Source organism: Bidens hawaiensis, unplaced genomic scaffold, assembly GCF_021521415.1.
Source record: "Bidens hawaiensis isolate Kalapana, Puna unplaced genomic scaffold, B.hawaiensis_p1.1 tig00003540_1, whole genome shotgun sequence".
Lineage (NCBI taxonomy): Eukaryota > Viridiplantae > Streptophyta > Magnoliopsida > Asterales > Asteraceae > Bidens > Bidens hawaiensis.
The window spans coordinates 2654868-2676892 of NW_027491200.1; the positions used below are offsets into that span (position 1 = coordinate 2654868).

Consider the following 22025-nt stretch of genomic DNA (forward strand, 5'->3'; position numbering starts at 1 on the left):
GATCATTGTCTCTCCAACCTTGATAGGATGATGGCTCGTTGCGTCGATACCAACCTAGTCTACAACTGGGAGAAGTGTCACTTCGTGGTACATAAGGGCATCGTTCTAGGACATAGGATCTCGAGTGCGGGGTTCGAGGTCGATTGAGTTAAATTGAAACCATTTCTAATCTTCCCCCGCCCACTTCTGTGAGATCCATCCTTAGCTTCTTAGGTCATCTGGTTTCTATCGCCGGTTCATCAAAGATTTCTCAAAAATTGCGAGACCGATGACCAAGCTACTAGATTAAGACGCTCCATTTGTATTCTCTGAACAGTTTATCAAGGCGTTTGATCTCAAAAAGACAAACTCGTTAACGCCCCGATCATTATTGCTCCCGACTGGTCTTTTCCATTCGAATTGATGTGAGACGCGAGCGACTATGCTGTTGGAGCAGTGCTTGGAAAGCGGAAGGAGAAGCACTTCCACCCTATCTACTATGTTAGCCGGACCCCAAACAGTGCTCAGGAGAATTACACTACCACAGAGAAAGAGTTGTTAGCTGTAGTGTATGCATTTGATAAGTTTAAGTGATATCTTGTTATGTCCAAAACAGTCGTCTACACGGATCATGCTGCCATTTGTTATCTTTTCAGCAAGCAGGATGCTAAACCACGTCTCATTCGATGGTTCATGCTGCTTCAAGAGTTTGATATCGAAATCCGTGATAAAAAGGGGGCTGAGAATGTAGCGCCTGATCATTTGTCACGTCATGAGAGAGCCGAGATTGGAGATGTTGGGGTCATCATCAATGACCACTTCCTGATAGAAAATCTCATGTTTGTCAAAGCCCAGGATGACGGCTACCCGTGGTTTGCTGATATCGCGAACTTCCTTGTCGATGGTTTCCTCCCTAGGAGGATGTCTCACCAGCAAAAGAAGAAATTCTTTGCTGACGTAAAGTTCTACAACTGGGACGGCCCGTTTCTTTTTCGTATAGGTGCTGATCAGCTTGTGAGGAGATGTGTGGATGTTGAAGAAAGGTGGCGAATTCTGAGCCACTGTCATGAGGGACCGACAAGAGGTCACCATGGTGTTGTTCTTACTGCTAAGAAGGTCTTTGATTCGGGATTCTATTGGCCTTCGATTTTCAAAGATGTTCATGCGTTCGTAAAAAGCTGTGAACGATGTCAGCGTGTCGGTAACATCTAATCCCGAAATGAGATGCCCCAAAAGGTTATTCAGGTTTGCGAGGTTTTTGACATTTGGGGTATTGATTTTATGGGCCCGTTCCCGTCGTCTAGAGGGAACAAGTACATACCTGTGGCAATTGATTACGTTTCCAAGTGGGTCGAGGCCAAAGCCTTGCCCACTTATGACGCCCGAGTTGTAGTAAGATTTCTGAAAAATCTTTTCTCTCGTTTTGGTGTACCGAAAGCCTTGATCAGTGATCGAGGTACTCACTTCTGCAATGCGCAGATGGAGAAGGCATTGCAACGCTATGGGGTCACTCATCGGCTTGCTACTGCCTACCATCCACAGACCAGTGGATAGGTGGAGGTGAGTAACCGGGGCATTAAACGCATCCTTGAGAAGACGGTTGGGCTAAACCGAAAGGATTGGTCCGAAAAATTAGATGACGCTTTGTGGGCTTTCCGTACAGCGTACAAAACTCCGACCGGTTCCACACCGTTTCGGATGATTTATGGGAAAGCCTGTCATCTACTTGTTGAGTTAGAGCATCGTGCTTCATGGGCACTTCAAACTGTTGACCTTGATCTTTCATCCGCGGGCGAGAATCGTTTCCATCAGATACATGAGTTAGAGGAACTTCGTGATCATGCCTATGCACACTCGTACAATTATAAGCTGAAGACAAAAGAGCTGCATGACAGGAAGTTAAGAGGTGATAAACAGTTCAAGTGTGGGGATCGTGTTTTGCTATATAATTCCCGATTACGGTTATTTCTGGGAAAGCTGAATTCCCGATGGTCAGGCCCGTTCACCATTACTGAGGCATTCCCTTATGGCACAATTGAGATTGAAGACGAAAGCGGGAAGTTTAAGGTGAACGGCCAGAGGTTGAAGCACTACATAGGCGAGCCAGTAGCTGATAAGATAGTCGAGGTGTTCTACCTTGACTCACTCACCAAGGTGTAGACGTGTTGGATGCATCACTCGGGAGATAGCCCGAGTTGTAGAGTGTGTATTATGATTTTCATTATTATCTGTTTTATTTTATTATTAATTTTTTTTTAAAAATAATAATAAAAATAAAAATAATAAAAAATACAAAAACACAAAATTATGTTTATTTCTTATGTTTTTGCTTTCTGTTTTGTACGCCGCTACATGCGAGCGAGTTTGAGTTATTGCAGGTATTATTATGCGCATGGTAGCTCTGATGGCGTTTTGGAACTGGTTCTCCCGAGGTTGCGGCCGCGAATGAAATGCTATACGGTCGCTCGATTGATTCACAACTGATGCAGATTTTGCATATAAACCAGGGGAGTAACCCGTTCTCTATTTTAATTATGATTACTTTAAGTTTTAATTTTCTTTTATTTCTTTTCCTTGTTCTCATCGAGGACGATTTCGTTCTAAGTGTGGGGATGGGAATTTATTTTACTTAGTTGTAAAAAAAATAAAAATAAATAAAAAATTGTTTTGTTCTTTCGCTGAAAAATATGTCAGTTACTCAAGTTCGAGGGACATATACTTGTATATGTTTGGTCCTGTTTTCTACCTGTAGATGTACGGGATAGCCATTCACCCGAAAACTGAAAGTGACTGGGGCGACTGAACTTGAAAAAAAAATGTTTTAAATAAAAAAATAAAACAAAAGTTTTAAAGAAAAATGTCCCTTGAAAATGGTTTTTCTTCTACGTTAAGCAGGAAATGATATTATTACCAATGTGCTAAAGAACTCTCTGAACTTTTGAAAAATATAATATAATAAAAAAAGGATGGTTTGCATATCTGATTTGGGATGTGTCGGTAGGCCCAACTTGCTTTGATAGTCCTCTTTAGCATGTTTTTATATATATTATAATAATTTAAAAACGGTGAAACCGAATTTCGATGCTTAGGGAGAATTACCATAATCTTAAAACTTTGAGATGGTAAGAATTAAATGCACTCAAACCAGCACACACCACATGTCCATCTTTTTACGAGCTTAGAAATAGTTATCTATTTTAGGGTGATATAAAAGATTGAAAATAAAAGAAAAAAAAAATGAAAAAAAAGAGTATGTTTTGAAAGTTTGTTATGTATTGTATTATCCAAAGTTGTTCAAGAAAAGCAAAATGCTTGTGAAGAAAGTTATGTATTGTAAAATGCCAAAGAAGCATTGTTTAAAGTTAGAAAAAGAGGCCAAGGATGCACATACTAGACGGGACTTAGAGTTTATGTGTTACCTTGGGGATAGTGACTCTGAGGATACACTATTGAGGCTCGAAGGTTCTTAGTCAATAAATATGAAGTTAGGAAATTATAGGACAAAGTCCAATAATATTTAGGAATAGCTCGTACGACCTCCACATGATCATTCATCCATCAAAAGTTCACCGAGTGCATCTAATTAGTACTATCAACGAGTCCTTGGCTTATGGTGATTTGTCGAACCAGTTTGCTTCGACTCTAGATTTTCTAGCTCTCTTTGTCTGATATGGGGTAGGTGTAGCCTTAATTTTTGGACTTAAAATGTTTAATGCAAAAGAGGGGCTTGATTGGCTGGTGGTTGGGTTTAAGTGGACAACAATATCGGCAATCGCGGTCAATATGTCTGGCTGTTTCTTGTGCTTTGAAAATGATAATAATCTGATAGTTTGTTGTTTTTCACTTGGTTATGATCCTGTGTAGATTACTTTTTTAGGGACGAAAAAGTCTTAAGTGTGGAGATGTTTGATGTGTTGTGAAATACACTCATTTTCCGCACCATTTTGTCATCTTTTTATTACTTATTTATATAATAAATAATGTTTTTAACTCGTTTTAACTTGATCTTACAAAGTTTATTATTTTGTGTAGGTGACGAGTTTTAAATGAGAAAAGGACCGAGTTTTGCAAGACTTAAAGGGCTTTTTGATCAAATCTTGAAGAACCAAGTTGAAGCCCGACCCAAGCCCACTAGTAGAAACCTTTACATGTTATTATATATCATAACTTAAAAAAAACAAAATAAAACCCTAACAATAATAAGAAGTTGGATCGGCAGTAGGTTTTAGAGGGCAAAAAGAAAAAAACAACTTCCAAAAATCTTGGAAGCTTGGTCAAGAGGTGTGCGTGAGATCTCTGTGCAAAAAAAAACAATATTATACCAACAATCTTTGGGTTAAAATTCCGTGGGGCAGCAAAGGATTTATTTTGAAGAACAGCAAGGTCAAAAGTTGGTTCAAAGCAAGCGTTCAGGCAATTATTTTTGAAGTTGTGGAGCATTGATCGGTTCGTTTGTCGTTTGGTTTTATATGTTAAACATTATTTTCTTCATTCAAGGATTGTTAGAGATGAGTTTAGCTACTATTTGTTTTGATTCTATTATTATTATTATGAGTAGGTAAACTATTTGCACTACCTATGTAGAGATGAATATTGACATTGTTTGACGGTTTATTTGGTTTTGATTAGTTACACGACGTATTATTATTGAAAGATTTATTTAATTCTATCTTTGATGTGTTAGTTATTGTTTTTATATAATTTTTTCATGTGATTCTCCTTATTGCCTTGATTGATTGATTTTGTATCGTTTGTTTAGGGTTATTTGGTTAGGTCATAGACTTGGTGTTTTTGATCTGTTTGTGGTTAGCGCTACCATAGGAATCTTGAGTGCGTTTAATTATTAAAATTCAATAGTTTCACCTTCCTTGAGACCAAGAGGTAATAGGGAGTCGGTTTGTCTCGCGTCTTTATTCGGTTAGGTTAGAATTGCGTGAGAGCGAGTTTTGGTCTTACCCGGTTTAGTTTTACGTGCAAATATGTGTCTTAGATTGGGTTAGATATTGTTACCCCTTTATCCCTAGAATTGCTAGTACCAATTTTAAACGGGTTTTGTGTCGTTGAGTCCGAGAGGAGATGCGTCATTAGGGTATCTTAGTAATCTTTATCCCGGTGCATTTATTCAATCTTCTTAGATTTGTGAGGGTTAGTTGGTGAGACCGAGAGGTAATCTAGCGAACTTTAATGAGCCTTAGTTGATTATTTTAAGATCCCGGTGTCGTGTGATTAGTTAATTCCGTTAGCCGTTGAACCGTCAATAGGATTCTTGCCTAGGTAGTCGTTTCTCCACATTTGTTAAAACCTCGTTTAGTGCAGTTAAGTTTTCTTGTTAGTTTCGTTAAGTTAAGTAAGTTAGTTTTAAATTAATTAAAATAATAATAAAATCAATTACAAATATTACTAGGGTAGGACTTGGATTAGGGTCTATTATTTGAGCCGTTCTCACGTGTCTTCGAGTTCGATATCCGAACTTTTCTCATCTTTGCTATACGCGATCGGTACACTTGCCGTTTGTGTGAACTAGGATAGATTGTTTGGTTTTTAAAGCTTAGTTGCGATTCGTATTTTATTTATATATATTTTTTCGCACATCACAAAACTTGTCCAATTTCTAACCCTATACCTCTCATTATAGCCATTCAGTTCAATAGCAATTTCAGTGGAGACATCAATGCCGTTTGGATTTATTAAAACCAAATGTGATTCGTAATCCATGTTATTGTTCCGTGCAAACTCAACCGGCAAACGCTATAAATAAAAGTAGAATTAAAAAGTTATTTGTTTAAACATCCATCATATGAAATAAAATTATTTGTATCAAGTGAGTTTACTTACCAGCCTATCCCGTACTATCACTTCCTAAATGTTATCTTCATGAACATGAGGAACAATAATATCCAAAACCGGCTCATTATCATCTTCTATACCAACATCATTTTCTATAGCAACATCAAGTCCTACAAAAACACATCATAATAGAAATAGCTATTTAATAAACTAAAGTGTAAAAATATATATAAGATATAAAAAAGTTATAAAAATACCTTCATCAAGGTTGTGTTGTTCAGATTCATCATCACTTTCAATCTCAATAACCATTGGAGCATAACCGAGTTCGGGATGGAGATTTGGACCAATGTATACCAAATCATCATTAAAATTTACACGATCGATACCACGGATATCAAAAACATACATTCTGAATGTCCACGTACCTTGAAGACGTTGAAACACCAAATAATCGTTAACAGCAAGCTTACAATGCTTGGACAGGTCTTCCCACATACCAGTAAAATCAAATCTCGGAGTAGTCGGTCTGACACACTGAATGTATAGATTCCATTTTAATCCATCAACAGACTCAACAATGATTTCATCATACTGTCCTGGCTGCAAACTAAAGTAGCTTCTAACCTGATCATCTCTCAATGTCTACAAACAAATAAAAGAAAAAGGAAAACAATAGTTTAAAAAATTACTAATACTTTTATAAATGACTAAAAGGTTTGTTCAATATTTAATAAATCATTTACACCGTTACTTACAAGATATTTAAGAGTAGGGTAACGAACCACAGCATCAACAACAATGTCGTTATGAACTGGATGATCTCTAACGTAAACGAATGTCCATTCATTTTCGGTAATTGGAGAAAAAACCAAGACATCTCCAAGCATCAACTGATTGTCCACAACAAATTGAGCCCACCCATTTTGAAAAACATAACGTCCGTTGTTGAATTCAACTTGAATAAACCAATCTTTGTCTTTATGATATAAAACAACCTGATGCATATTAGCACTTGGTTCAAAAATTTCTTGACAAAACACAGCTGGAAGTGTCTGAAAATAATTTTATATGGTTGGTAAAGTATAATGCAAGAATTGAAACATAAATAAAGAGTTTATCATACATACCCTCTCCGTTTAAATTTTGATAGAAAATGCAAACCGCAGGAATAACATTCTGTTTAGTTGGAATTTAATATGAGTTAATAAAAAATGTTAAAGACACTAACTGATAATCCATTGACTGTTTATATAGTAATTAGACCTATTAAAACATATATATGCCAAAATCGTAACAAAACAAATCCATTGACATATAACAATAATAAACTAACAATCAAAAACCAATAAGTTGTTATCAACAAACTGATAACACAATAATAGATGTTTAAAAATACAAATATTACAGTTAACACCCTCAAGCATGCACAGACAATTTAATAAGTTTATAAAATAGTTGAAGACGAACTAAATAGAAAAGCTTGATGTTATCACTAAACCCTAAACAACATTAAAGATTGTGATGTAACATCCCGAAATTTCCAAAATGATATTAATTATATTACTTAATAATAGAGGGAAAGTTGACTCGGGTTCGGGAAATAAATAATAGAGTAGGAGTTGGTATGAGTCGGGCTAGTGTTAGATTATTTGAGATGGGTTAAATGAGAATGAGCCTTAGGTCCATGGGCTTTAAGGGATATAAATATCCCCTAAACCACCATAAAACCCTAAACCTCATCTCTTTCCATTCTAATCTCTACACATTCAAAAACACACACACCATAATCGAGCAGGATCCGAGAGAGAGTAAACGTTAGTTGGTGCTAGATCGTCGTGACGAACCAAAGCAACAAGACCAGCTCGTGTTCGTAAGTTCGACTCGTTCAAGGTACGTTTATGGTTAGAAATCGTTCGTATAGGTTCGGTTTGATTTGAGAAATGGTAGATCTGAGTTTGTATGGTAAAAACGAATCCAACAAAGCTAAACTTACTGAAAATGGTTATGATTTGATGGGTTAATCGATTGATAAAAAGGACCCGTAACCTATATGCCTAAATCGCACCCTCTAAACATCGATGTTAGGTCGATTTGATAGTTGGGGTTTGTAGGCGCTGGTCAGACGATTCCATGGGTACCTAAATCGAGTTATTTGGTTAAGGAACGAAGGATTTAAGAGCGAACAGAACCTGCAGACGACAACTTCGCCTGCAAGCTAAGTTCGCCTGATGAACTTCGCCTAAAGCTAAGTTCGCCTAAGGTTTAACTTCGCCTAAATCTAAGTTCGCCTAAGGTTTAACTTCGCCTAAAGCTAAGTTCGCCTATGGTTTAACTTCGCCTAAAGCTAAGTTCGCCTAAGGTTTAACTTCGCCTAAAGCTAAGTTCGCCTAAGGTTTAACTTCGCCTAAAGCTAAGTTCGCTTAAGGTTTAACTTCGCCTAAAGTTAAGTTCGCTTAGAAAATAAATTAAAAACCTAATGGAAAATGTGTTAAGACAGTTAATGTAAATAAAATTAACGGTGAACGTAATTTTAAGACAGCTCGACCCCAGCCAGGGGCTCTGCCCCTTGGACCCTGCTAGGGGCTGCCGCCCCTAGACCCCGCTGCCAGGGGCGCTGCCCCCGGACCCCCGTTCGTTGTGGGTAGTAGTTAAGACTGGAAAGATGATATGAGTAGTGATAGTTGTTTGATATGTGTACTTGTTATACAGTCAGCCTTGCACAGCTGAAGAAAGGGATTACGATTAACGGCGAACGTAACCGTGTTCAGGTGAGTTTCTAGCCCCATTCCTTGTTATGTTTTCGGGGCTGTGTGCATACTCGATGTGTTGTTAATACATTTATCCTAAGTGATAAGTGTATGTCATATGTGATATGTGTGATAGATATGAATGATTGTTTGTCGGTACGTGAACGATCTTCGGATATTGCGCGTACTGTCAGGTTAAAAATAAAGGTACGAATATTATATATCGTAGATGTATGAATATTTCAAATGAATACTTGTCGGGGCGTGAACGATCTTCAGATATTGCACGTAACGACAAGGGGTATGGTTGTTAAATGAATGAGGTAAAGAATGCCTAGAGTGTTCTTATGTTATAATGTAAGTATGTGTATTTAGGTACACGAATGGCATGTGAGTTCTACGTTCGACATAGTAAGTTAGTATGGCAAATCCCTCTAGCTTCTGTCGGGCATAGACTCGGTTGGTGATGGCGTAGTTAAGGACTGCGAGCCTTATACGTGAAGTAGATGATATATGTAAACGTAGATAAGGACTGCGAACCTTATACGTAATGTAGATAGGCGTCAGCATAGGAAAGGACTGTGAACCTTATACGTGCTGTATTTGTAGCATAGGGGAGGACTGCGAACCTCGTACGTGCTATGAATTAGGTTTCAACATAGGGAAGGACTGCGAACCTTGTACGTGTTGTGGATGTATTTCAGCATAGGAAAGGACTGTGAACCTTATACGTGCTGATTTTGTAGCATAGGGGAGGACTGCGAACCTCGTACGTGCTATGAATTAGGTTGCAACATAGGGAAGGACTGCGAACCTTGTACGTGTTGTGGATGTATTTCAGCATAGGAAAGGACTTTGAACCTTATACGTGCTGATTTTGTAGCATAGGGGAGGATTGCGAACCTCGTACGTGCTATGAATTAGGTTGCAACACAGGGAAGGACTGCGAACCTTGTACGTGTTGTGGATGTACTATGGTATAGGGAAGGACCGCGATCCTTGTACGTACCCTAAATGGTGAACATAGGTAAGGACTGCGAACCTTGTACGTGTTCACGACCTTGAGTACAGGTATAGACGGTGAACTATGAACGTACTCTCGGTAGACTGAGGTTAGTGATTGTAGATATGTATGTATGTATGGTAGCAAGTATGTATGTAGAACAGAAGGGTAACTAGTGAAGTATGGATATGTATCTACAGATATGTATGTATGTGTATGTATTGTATGGCGTTCGATTAACTAGAACTCACTCAGCGTAGCTGACTTTTAGTATGCACGCAGGTGAGCTGATTATAGAGTTAGCATGAGGATGACACACGGCATGGATTGAACGGCTGGCATCTGAAGAAAGAAGTAAAGATGTTTTAAATATAAAGTTTTGTGTTATGGTATCAAAGAAAAGATTTAATGTTTTGTAACAAATGATTGATGTTTTATATTCCGCGAAAAGTTTTAATAAACTCTGATTTGAAGATCTGTGTTTATGAGTAAATCCGACGCTAAAGTAGGGTCACCGGGTTCGGGGCCTTACATGTGACTAAAAATTATCTTCGGTTAATAAAAATTAAGGCTAAATTGTTTAGAACAGTATTAAATAAGAAAATTAACAAAATTAAAGTATCTCACATAATAGTACTTACATTCTCCATCGATTGAGATCTATATCAAAGAGGAAGAAGTATTTCGAAGAGATGAGTCAATCTTCTATTAAGATAGCAGGAAATTCCAGAAAAATCGAACTAAGAGTATTTTTGATGATAATTAACATTAATAAATGAAGAGTCGTTTATTATAAAAAATGCAAACCAGAAAATATTGGTATGGGCCTAATGGAATGGGCTTTCTGTATTGGATCGTATTAAAAGATTATATAATTAGGCAAAATCTTAAACAAAGTTATAGAAGTTAATTAGTAATTTCTATTAGTGATTTGTTACCAAATTAAAATTAAAAATCAATAGTTTATAAAGATATTGATAAATATATGTTACACTAAATTAACAAATAAGAATTTTATTAATGTGTAACATTTAGTAATTTATTATAGAAAATATTTAAAAAATATACTATATATTTGTAATACAAAAACTAAAACGAAACCGTTGTATACAAAATTAGACAAAAGTGGAAAAGCAAAAACTAATTTATTGTTATATTAAAAACGTGTTAGAAATAAAAAAAGTTTAATACGAAAAACTAATTTATTTACTTTTAATGAAAAAACACATTTTCGTATTATAAAAATAAAAGGTTTATGAACATTAAACCTATTTTTGTTTACTTTTTAATGTAGTTCCTATGATAAGTTATATAATGCATTAGGAACATATGAGAGTATAGATAAAATCAACTATAATATATTAGCATATAAGTAAAAGGTTTGAAATTTAATTGTTTTAGATCAAATATATAAAAGAAAAATAAAAAACATGTTAATAAACTGATATGAACTTAAGTTGTTTTCAAACTCAGACCTAAAGCAAGTAAACATTATTTTAATAAAATTAAATAAAAACATAAATATAACCAAACAACCAAAGAATAATAAATTGTTCAAGTAAACCAACATTCAAGCATACCAAGTTAAAATAAACAAAAGAGAAAGAGCAAACATAAAATATCCAAATCTATCAAAAAGGTTAACATAACTATAAACCGACAAAAATGAAATAGTTCACTTAGATTACTTCTCCACTTTAGGAGTTAAAAGTGTTGCACCTTCGCATGATTCACTTGTGGTCCCCATATCTTCGGTAGTCTTAGACTTGAGCTTAGTGGCCGACATGCTAGCATCATCTTCAGCTTCAAAAACTTCAACCTGTTTTCTCTTAAGTTTATCGTCAGAAGACGTTGACATTCCTTTTGTGTCAGTTGCCACATCCTGAGCTAGGGGGGAGAAAATTAACCGTTGTTAACCATTAACCGAACCATAACCGATAAAACCGAACCGATTTTAACCGATAACCGATATAACTAGTGGGTCGGTTTAATGATTTTTGAAAACCGCCAAATGCGGGTCGGTTATGGTTATTGATAACATCAAATCAACCATAACCGAACCGCCCCGTTTGTTATACTATAAATAGACAAATATGTTTGGAAATTGGGATCAGCGCCATAATTAGAGACATTTTTGACTCTTTAGCTCTATTTTCTCTTAGTAGCATATCTCAACTAACTATATTAAATGTGCCGATAATAATGGTAATTGGTAGCTACCAATTGATATACTCAATCACTAAAATAATTTGATATATTCCATTTCCACCCATAATTCAAATTCCATAATAAGTGGCTATTTCAATATCAGTATATTAATCAGACGATATTGATAATCGAAATCTCATAATTGACTTCACTGTTAAAGATGACGAGCATCTAATAGTTGAAGACGGTGACCGATTTTACGGTATGCTAATTTCTTATTTGATTTCATTCTTTTCCATAAAGTTCACAGATTTTGATCTTGTTCTTTGCTCACTTAATATATATTAAGATGCTCTTTATTAATCCAACTGTGTATTTACAAATACAATTGTGAGCCTGTTTATAAATTTATAATTTTAACCAAGAGAATTGTTCGAATCTACTTGCTCTAATGTGTATTAAGGATAACAAACCCTTTAGTATAGTAGAATGTGAGGGACTTAGGGAATTTGTATGGGGTTTAAACCCGTTGTTTAAGTTTCCATCTAGATGGTTAGTGGCTAGACGTTGTTGGTCAATATTTGAAGAGGAGAAAAAAAAATTAAAGAAAATATTAAAAGATCAAACTATACCACTCACTACAGACACATGGACGTCTGTTCAAAACTACAATTATATGTGTCTTAAAGCACATTGGGTCGATGATGATTGGGTTCTAAGGAAGAAAATTATAAACTTTTGTCAAATTTCAAATCATAAAGGTGAGACAATAGGAAGGGTAGTTTATAAATGTTTAAAAAGTTGGGGTATTAATAAGGTGTTTACGGTCACCGTAGATAATGCTTCATCAAATGATGGAGCAATTAGATATTTAAGAAAAATGCTCAAAGGTCCGCATTCTATTTTGGATTGCAAATATTTGCACTTGAGATGTAATGGCCATATAATAAATCTTCTGGTCAAAGATGGTCTGAAAGAACAAGACGATTCCATAAGTAGGATTCGGAGTACGGTAAGGTATTTAAGATCGTCCCCATCCCGGTATCAAAGTTTTCAAGAAAGTGTTATGAAAGAAAAAGTTTTTTGCAAAAGAAAACCGTGTCTCGACGTTAAACTCGATGGAATTCTACATTCCTAATGTTGGAGACTGCGATTATTTATGAAAGCATGTTTGAAAGGTATACTTTTGTTTAAGGATTCTATATGTTTTTTTTTTTATCTTTTACTAATAGTCTATATGTTGTCTTAACATGCTATATTTTTTTGTAGACTTCAAGATGCAGATTACAATTATAGATCTTACTTCCGTTCAGAAATTGAGGACGATGAGGGGAGTACAAGAAAGAGAAAGAAGAGTGATAAGGTTTTGGGGGCACCAAATGCATCTGATTAGGAGAATGCGAGGTATGTTGATTTATTTAATTTTAGTTTTATGTTAAGTTCATTATTGACATGCTTTGTTTTTTATAGGTTATTTGTGAAGTATTGGAAATTTTTGTATGAAGTGACTAAGAAAATTTCGGGGACTAAGTATGTGACGGCTTATCTCTTGTTTGGTGAGCTTTGCACAATGCATGCTATTATATCAGAGATGTCTTTAGATAGTGATGAGAATAAAAAAAAAGATGGCTAACTCAATGAAACAAAGTTTGATAAATATTGGGAAAATTTAGCCAATATGAATTTGTTATTGTATGTGGCGTTAGTTTTAGACCCTCGGAACAAAATGTTTTATATTAGTAATTGTTTAGGTTTGATACATGGCGAGGACTCCGAGAAAGTTAAGGAAACTGTGAAACTAGTTGAAAAGTCGTTGGTAGAGTTGTACAATAATTATAAGATGAAGATGGATAAACCAATTGAAAGAAAAAAATAAATCTTCTTCTAGTAAGGTTGATGGTGAGAAGGTTATTGTTTTAGAGGATGGTTATTAGAAATACTTAAAGAAAAAATGTGGAACGTGGGTTAATACTAGTGAAGTTGAGATTTATTTACGTGATGGAACCGAAAAGAAAATAAAAGGAGATGATGTGTATGATGTCTTAGGTTGGTGGAAGTTAAATACTAAGAAATTTCCCATTCATTCAAAACTAGCTAGACATGTTTTAGGGATGCCAATCTCAACTGTTGCATCCGAGTCAGCTTTTAGTACCGGTGGTAGAGTTATAGATCAATATAGAAGCTCTCTTACGCCGAAAACTGCCGAATCATTAATTTGTGTGCAAGATTGGGTTCAATCTATATCAACGGATTTACAAGGTTCTAAACTCTATGGAGTACAATTAGAAGACGTGGTAGATAATTTGGAGAAAATAGAATAAGGTGACTACTAATGGTCTTATTTTTTGGTATATGATTTATTTAAACTATAAAGTAATGCTGATGTACACAAAAGTATACATCTTTTATACATCAAATACGCTCCAATCTATGATATTTCTTGGAAAGTTTAGTTAGAAATGACACTTAACTTGTTTAATTTGAATTTCCAGGGATAAACGAACTAATAAAAGAGAAACAGGCAATTTTCTAGAAGAAATGGCGATAATATTCACTTACAGCGCTAAGCATGCCCCATGCCCAGGAAGACACAGCCCAATGCATAGTCAGGCACATCCATACGCTCATTCAGGCACAACCTGATGCCTACTATAACAAATATAAAAGTACAATTTGTCATCTAGCAAGGTCAAGCACAGCCATGTGCCCACTTTGGCAAAGCCCGATACCTAACATGATGTAAGCAAAAAAGGACAATTGTCGGCCAAACAAAGTTCACACAGCCTATGCTTGAATTGGCATACCCGATGGTCAAATGTGTGCACATGCTTCAAGTACAAAGATATTCTGTCAGAGATTTGGGAACCAGCATGGGCTGTGCCGAATTTGGCATACCCTGTGCCTCCTGCAGCAGTTTGCCTATAAATTGGCCTTTTGTGTTCTCTTCTAGACACACCGAATTACATACACAAAAACACTCCCTTATCACCATAATTCCAGAAGATTGAAGGCAAGAAGAAGCTCTTGAAGATCCATACAACATCAAGAAGGAGTTCTAGCATTCACATTATCATCTAGCTTGGTTCTTGGGTTAGATTATCTTAAAGTTAATTATGAATGCTATGTTCTTTTACTTTGATGTATATTTCATTATTATCATGAGCTAAACTCTTCATATCACCTTAACTTATGATGAAACTTGATAACTTTTGATGGTTTGAAATAAGATATGGTAATTTTATGTTGAAATAATGACTAATTCTTGGTTATCCTTTGATGAAATATTGTGTTTAAACAATTGAAATTAATATACAAGAATTATAAATGGTATATCTTGTTATGTTGAAAGACTCTTGATTTTATCATTTATTTATAAATGTTCTTCTTGCAACTTTATAACTTTTAATCTAGAAATAGTTAAAATAATTCTTGAATATAAACATGAAAATTGGTTAAACACATATCCTCATGTTTAGATTTGAAAATATAGAACCTTTGTTATGAATTGATATTCTTGTTAAGTAATATTATAAGTATTTTGTTAACACAACTATTTTGATATTACACTTGGGTTGAAAATTCATAAATTAAAGGAATACTTGAAGTTTGTCTAATTTAATCAACCATAGGTGGATTAGGTGTTTTTCATGTGATCTTTCCGAACGGTTGTTAGATTTGAGTTTCATAATTGAATGATAATCTATATCCTTAAGTTTCAACATAAAGGTTCACTTACAAATGTGATTTGAGGTGATTAGTTTGTATAATTCATACTAGTTTTCCAAAAAATCAAAGGAATAGTTATCTATAACTAGTGACTACTCTTTTCCATAAATAAATTAAAAAAGTGAATTTATCATATATTTGAATTTACCATCATAAGAAGTCAAGTGAATTCTAAAGTTAAGGTGATAGCTTTTAAATCTTGATTCTTTCCATTATTATATTTTTGCTTGCTTTGTATTATTGTTATAAGTCACTTTAAAAAACAAAAACTTTAAAGATATGTCTTACGGTTATTTTAAAATGCAAAGATTTAATATTGAAATTTACGTGTCCGCGGATTGATACTTGGTTCTTACCCCGACTATATTACTTACACGATTGGTACACTTGCCATTTGTGTGTGTTTTATTAAGTTTAAGTGAAAACCCATTTTTTAAAACCCGACAAAGTGTGACAAATCTTTAATAAAAATATATATATATATATATATCTCACACACATCAAGTTTTTGGCGCCGTTGCCGGGGACACAGTAAAATTTTAATACTAATCTAAGTCTTTATTTTAACCGTTGTTTATAATTGTTAAAAAAAATTATTTATATCCACTTTACTTTTAGTTCACTTTTACTTGTTTAGTTTCTTTATATGTTTTCTTAAGTAATGAATGTCCACCACGCCCGCACCTGAGCTTGTTTCACCGCTTTCGGAACCCGAACGTCACCTTCACCAAAGGTTACGCAACCGTTCACGTGTAGTAGCTGAGGAAATCGAAAACGAGGCGTTTGCGGACGTGACAACCGAAGAAAACATGGCGGAACAAAATGGGCCAGAAAATGAACCTAACATGAACCAATACGGCAAGCCGACCCTCGAAGGTTATGGAAGTGGCGTGGCACCACCGGAAATCACTCTAAACTTCGAAATTAAATCCAGCATCATTCATATGGTGGAAAATTCCGTTCAATTTCATGGGCTTCTCGATGAAGATCCCTTGTCTCATATCGCTCGATTCTTACGAATCTGCGGTACTTTCAAAATCCAAAACTGCTCTGATGACCAAATTAGGCTCAAGATTTTTCCATTCTCTCTCCGAGGCCATGCCTTGGATTGGCTAGAGTCACTGCCATCTGACACAATTACCAATTGGGACAAGATGGTAGAGCAGTTCCTCCTGAAATATTTTCCACCAGACAAAACCGCAAAGTACCAAGCCAGCATCACCGGATTTAGAACCGACGAAGACGAGTCACTGCATGCAGCCTGGGAGAGATACAAGGGCCTGCTAAGAAGATGCCCACACCATGGGTTGAACAAATGGCTCCAAGTTCAAACATTATTTGACGCCCAATCTAGCCAAAACAAGCAGGCAATTGATCAAATCGCCGGTGGAGATATCGGAACCAAATCTCCCAACGAAGCATTCGAGGTTCTAGAGAAAGCAGCCAAGAAAAGCTTCGCATACAACCCACCACGATCAACCCCATCACACAAGGGTATGCACCATGTTGACTCCAACACTCTTGTCACTGCACAACTCGAAGCGCTCTCAAAGAAGTTTGAGCAACTACAAACAGAGTTAGTGAAAGCAAAGACTAAGTGCGGCACTTGTGGGGGCGAACACAAAATGAAATATTGCCAGCAAAGCATGATGGTTGAAGATGTTGATTTTGTGAGCCGACAAAACAACACCTTCGGGAACGCATATAACTCTGGTTGGAGGAATCATCCTAATTTCAGCTGTAAGGATGGAGCAATCAATCAAACACCACCTGGGTTTGACAAGCGTCCTTTTAAACAAACTCATCCAGCCCAGCCAAAACCTCAAAACCATAGCCAAGGGCCAAGCACCAGTCAACACCCAAACAATGGGGGTACTGTGGAGATTCTTTTAACACTAATCTTAGCCAGTACTGAAACTTCAAACAAATTGACAGAAGAAAGGTTCCAGAAGAATGAGGCAGAGTTAAGGAATCAGAAGGCATCCTTACAAAACATCAAAAATCAAGTGGGTCAACTAGCCCAGTTGCTTTCTGAAAGACAACCCGGTGGTCTTCCAAGCAACACAGTAACAAACCCAAATGCTCAGGCTAATGCCATAACATTAAGAAGTGGCAAGACCACTCAAGATATGGTATCCCCATCACAACCATTTGATGATGAGACTGAGATTCTTGACAAGGTGCATGATCGGCAAGTCCCAGCAAGTACCGCACAAGTCAGAGAACCAGTAAAACCATATGTCCCACCCATTCCTTACCCAAACAGTCTTAAGAAAAAAATATGGAAACCTAGTATGGAAAATTCCTTGAACTCTTCAAACAATTGCACATCAATCTTCCTTTCATCGAAGCCATCTCACAAATGCCAAAGTATGCAAAGTTCCTGAAAGATGTGTTGACAAACAAAAGAAAGTTGGAAGAGTTGTCACATGTAAATCTGAATAAAGAATGCTCTGCTGTCCTTCAAAACAAGCTACCGACAAAGAAGACCAATCCGGGGAGTTTTACCATCCCTTGCTTGATAGGATATTTGTTTGTCAACAATGCCCTAGCTAATCTCGGAGCTAGCATTAACTTGATGCCTTATGCGGTTTTTTATAAATTAGGACTAGGAGAACCAAAACCAACCCACATGAGCATCCATCTAGCCGATCGATCAGTGAAGTATCCTAGGGGCATAGTTGAAAACATGTTAGTCAAAATTGATAAATTTGTTTTTCCAGTAGACTTTGTAATCCTCGATATGGACGAGGACAAATCTGTACCCCTCATCTTAGGAAGACCATTTCTAGCCACCGCTAGGTCTCTCATTGATGTTTGCACAGGAAAACTCACACTTATGGTTGAAGATGAGGAGGTAACATTCGATATAGGCAAATCCATGAAACACCCGCAACACACTGATGATTCAGTTTATTATATTGACGTGTGTGAGTCTATAGTAAGTTGTCACCTTCGCGAAACCATTGAAAAGGAAGCATGCTACACTCAGCTGATTGAGAAAAAGGCATACTCCATCATCCATGAGGAGCAATCCACTGAGGATCAGGAGGCAAGTGAACATCAAGAAACGTACGAGACCGTTGACCGCAAATTGGAACCAAAGGCGAAACTTTCCGTTGAAGACCCGCCAGTTCTTGAACTTAAGGAACTTCCCTCTCATCTCGAGTACGCTATTCTCGATGGTGAATCTCAATTACCCGTCATCATCTCTTCCTGTTTATCAAATGAGTAAAAGAAAAGATTGCTTGAAGTTCTCAAACTCCACAAGAAAGCAATTGCTTGGAAAATCATGGACATCAAAGGAATCAGTCCATCATTTTGCACTCATAAAATCCTGATGGAAGAGGACTTCAAACCAGTCGTGCAGCATCAAAGACGTCTCAATCCAAACATGCAAGACGTTGTAAAGAAAGAAGTCATTAAGCTGCTCGATGCTGGATTGATATACCCAATCTCTGATTCCCCTTGGGTAAGCCCAGTTCAGGTGGTACCAAAAAAGGGTGGTATGACGGTTGTAACAAATGATAAGAATGAATTAATTCCTATGAGAACCGTTACAGGCTGGAGAGTTTGCATTGATTACCGCAAACTAAACGACGCCACAAGAAAAGATCACTTTCCCCTTCCTTTCATTGATCAGATTCTTGAGCGTCTATCAGGGAAGATGTATTATTGTTTTCTTGATGGTTTTTCTGGATACTTCCAAATTCCTATCTCCCCTGAAGATAAGGAGAAAACGAAATTCACATGCCCTTATGGCACATTTGCCTACCGGCGAATGCCCTTTGGACTGTGTAATGCCCCTGCCACTTTTCAACGTTGTATGGTGACTATTTTCCATGACATGATCGAGGACTCTATGGAGGTATTCATAGATGATTTCTCTATTTTTGGAAATTCTTTTGATCACTGTCTTGAGAATTTGAGAAAAATGTTAACAAGATGTGAAGAATCCAATCTTGTTTTGAACTAGGAAAAATGTCACTTCATGGTCAAAGAGGGCATTGTATTGGGACACAAGATATCCCAGGCAGGACTTCAGGTCGATAAAGCTAAGATCGAGACCATTTCAAAGCTCCCGCCACCCACGTCTGTCAAATCCATTCGAAGTTTTCTTGGCCATGCTGGTTTTTATCGCCGCTTCATAAGAGACTTTTCAAAAATAGCTCGGCCAATGACACAACTTCTAGAAAAAGATGCTCCCTTCGTGTTCTTAGAGGAATGTCTAAAAGCATTCCAATTTTTAAAGGATAAGCTTGTTGATGCCCCCAATCATGGTAGCTCCGGACTGGACACTCCTGTTTGAACTTATGTGTGATACAAGTGATTTCGCAGTTGGGGCAGTGTTGGGTCAAAGAAAAGATAAGCACTTTCATCCTATTTACTACGCTAGCAAGACTCTCAATGATACTCAAGAAAACTACACCACCACTGAGAAGGAGCTGTTGGCGGTAGTATTTGCATTTGATAAGTTTAGTTCTTATCTTATCCTTTCCAAAACCATTGTCTACACAGACCATGCAGCCATTAAATATCTTTTTAGCAAACAAGAAGCTAAACCTCAATTAATCCGATGGATTCTGCTTCTTCAAGAATTCGATATTGAAATCAAAGATAAGAAAGGCGCCGAGAATGTAGCAGCCGACCACCTCCCCCGTTTGGAATGCCCAGCTTCACAAGAATTAGTGGGGTCCCATATAAATGACAATTTCCCCCACGAACTTCTTATGTACATCCAAACAAACGAAGAGGAATGTCCATGGTTCGCTGACATTGCCAACTATCTCGCAAGTGGGGTCATGATCAAATGTTTGACACATCAACAAAGAAGAAAATTCTTTTCCGATGTCAAACATTATTTTTGGGAGGATCCACACTTGTTCAAGATCGGAGCCGATCAAGTCGTTCGTCGATGTATGCTCCGAGATGAAGCAACCAAAATCCTCCAACATTGTCATGAAGGACCCACAGGAGGACATCATGGGGTCACATCCACCGCAAAGAAGGTGTTTAATGCCAGTTTCTTCTGGCCCACCATCTTTCGAGATGATCATGACCTTGTAAAATCTTGTGATGCATGCCAACGGGCAAGCAACATTTATGCACGAGATGAAATGCCTCAAAACTGTAAGGCCCCGAACCCGGTAGCCTTACTTTAGCGTCGGATTTACTCATAAACACAGTTCTTACAAATCAGAGTTCATTACAACTTTCGCGGAATATAAAAACTTTCATGAAACGTTACAACAATCCAAAACTTGCCTTAATTAAACATTCTTGTCTTTCAAAATAAACGTCAATTACATTAAAACATCTTGAGTCTTCAAATGCCAGTCTCCTATTCGCCCATCATGTGCCCGCTCAAGCTAGTTGTCTCAGTCTACTCACCTGCGTGCATACTAAAAGTCAGCTACGCTGAGTGAGTTCTAGTTAATCGGACGCCATACAATACATACACATACATACATATCCGAAGATACATATCCATACCTAACTAGTTACCCTTCTGTTCTACATACATACTTACTACCATACATACATACATATCTACAATCACTAACCTCAGTCTACCGAGAGTATGTTCATAGTCCGCCGTCTATACCTGTACTCAAGGTCGTGAACACGTAAAAGGTCCGCAGTCTTTACCTATGTTCACCATTTATGGTACGTGCAAGGTCCGCAGTCCTTCCCTATACCTTCTTACATCCACAACACGTACAAGGTCCACAGTCCTTCCCTATGTTGCAACCTAAACCATAGCACGTACGAGGTCCGCAGTCCTCCCCTATGCTACCCCCGCAGTCCTCCCCAATGCTACCACAATACAAATACAGCACGTATAAGGTCCACAGTCCTTTCCTATGCCATCCTACATCCACAACACGTACAAGGTCCACAGTCCTTCCCTATGTTGCAACCTAAACCATAGCACGTACAAGGTCCGCAGTCCTCCCCTAAGCTACCACAATACAAATACAACACGAATAAGGTCCACAGTCCTTTCCTATGCCATCCTACATCCACAACACGTACAAGGTCCACAGTCCTTCCCTATGTTGCAACCTAAACCATAGCACGTACGAGGTCCGCAGTCCTCCCCTATGCTACCACAATACAAATACAGCACGTAGAAGGTCCACAGTCCTTTCCTATGCTGATGCCTATCTATAATACGTATAAGGTCCGCAGTCCTTAACTACGTTGTCGTCTATTATCTGTAACACGTATAAGGCACACCGTCCCTATCTACGTTTACATCTATCATCTACTTTACGTATAAGGCCCGCAGTCCTTAACTACGCCATCACCAGCCGAGTCTATGTCCAACAAAAGCTAGAGGGATTTGCCATCCTAACTTACTATGTCGAACGTAGAACTCACATACCATTCGTGTACATGTATACACATACTTCACATATACAATAATTACATTATAGCATAAGAACACTCTAGGCGTTCTTTACATCATTCATTTAACAACCATACCTCTTGTCAATACGTGCAATATCCGAAGATCGTTCACGCCCCGACAAGTATTCATTTGTAATGTTCATACATCTTCGATATATAATATTCGTACCTTTATTTTTGACCTGACAGTACGCGCAATATCCGAAAATCGTTCGCGT

General features: G+C 37.2%; 2 protein-coding genes across 2 annotated transcripts; both read left to right on the top strand.

Moving 5' to 3' along the window:
* The first annotated feature begins 582 nt into the window (after positions 1-582).
* On the top strand, positions 583-1191 carry LOC143623815 (uncharacterized). The gene has a single exon (XM_077094641.1). The coding sequence runs from the start codon at positions 583-585 to the stop codon at positions 1189-1191; it is 609 nt and encodes a 202-aa protein (XP_076950756.1).
* A 14867-nt stretch (positions 1192-16058) lies between these two features.
* On the top strand, positions 16059-18628 carry LOC143623816 (uncharacterized). Its single transcript, XM_077094642.1, has 2 exons — positions 16059-17598; positions 18000-18628. The coding sequence occupies exons 1-2, from the start codon at positions 16059-16061 to the stop codon at positions 18626-18628; spliced, it is 2169 nt and encodes a 722-aa protein (XP_076950757.1).
* The last annotated feature ends 3397 nt before the right edge of the window (positions 18629-22025 follow it).

Excerpts from the sequence above, each read along its gene's own strand:
- LOC143623815 (XM_077094641.1), top strand. The coding sequence starts at position 583 with ATGTCCAAAACAGTCGTCTACACGGATCATGCTGCCATTTGTTATCTT.
- LOC143623816 (XM_077094642.1), top strand. The coding sequence starts at position 16,059 with ATGTCCACCACGCCCGCACCTGAGCTTGTTTCACCGCTTTCGGAACCC. Across the intron at positions 17,599-17,999 it reads TGATCGGCAAGTCCCAGCAA|GACTAGGAGAACCAAAACCA; the intron begins GTACCGCACAAG and ends TTTATAAATTAG.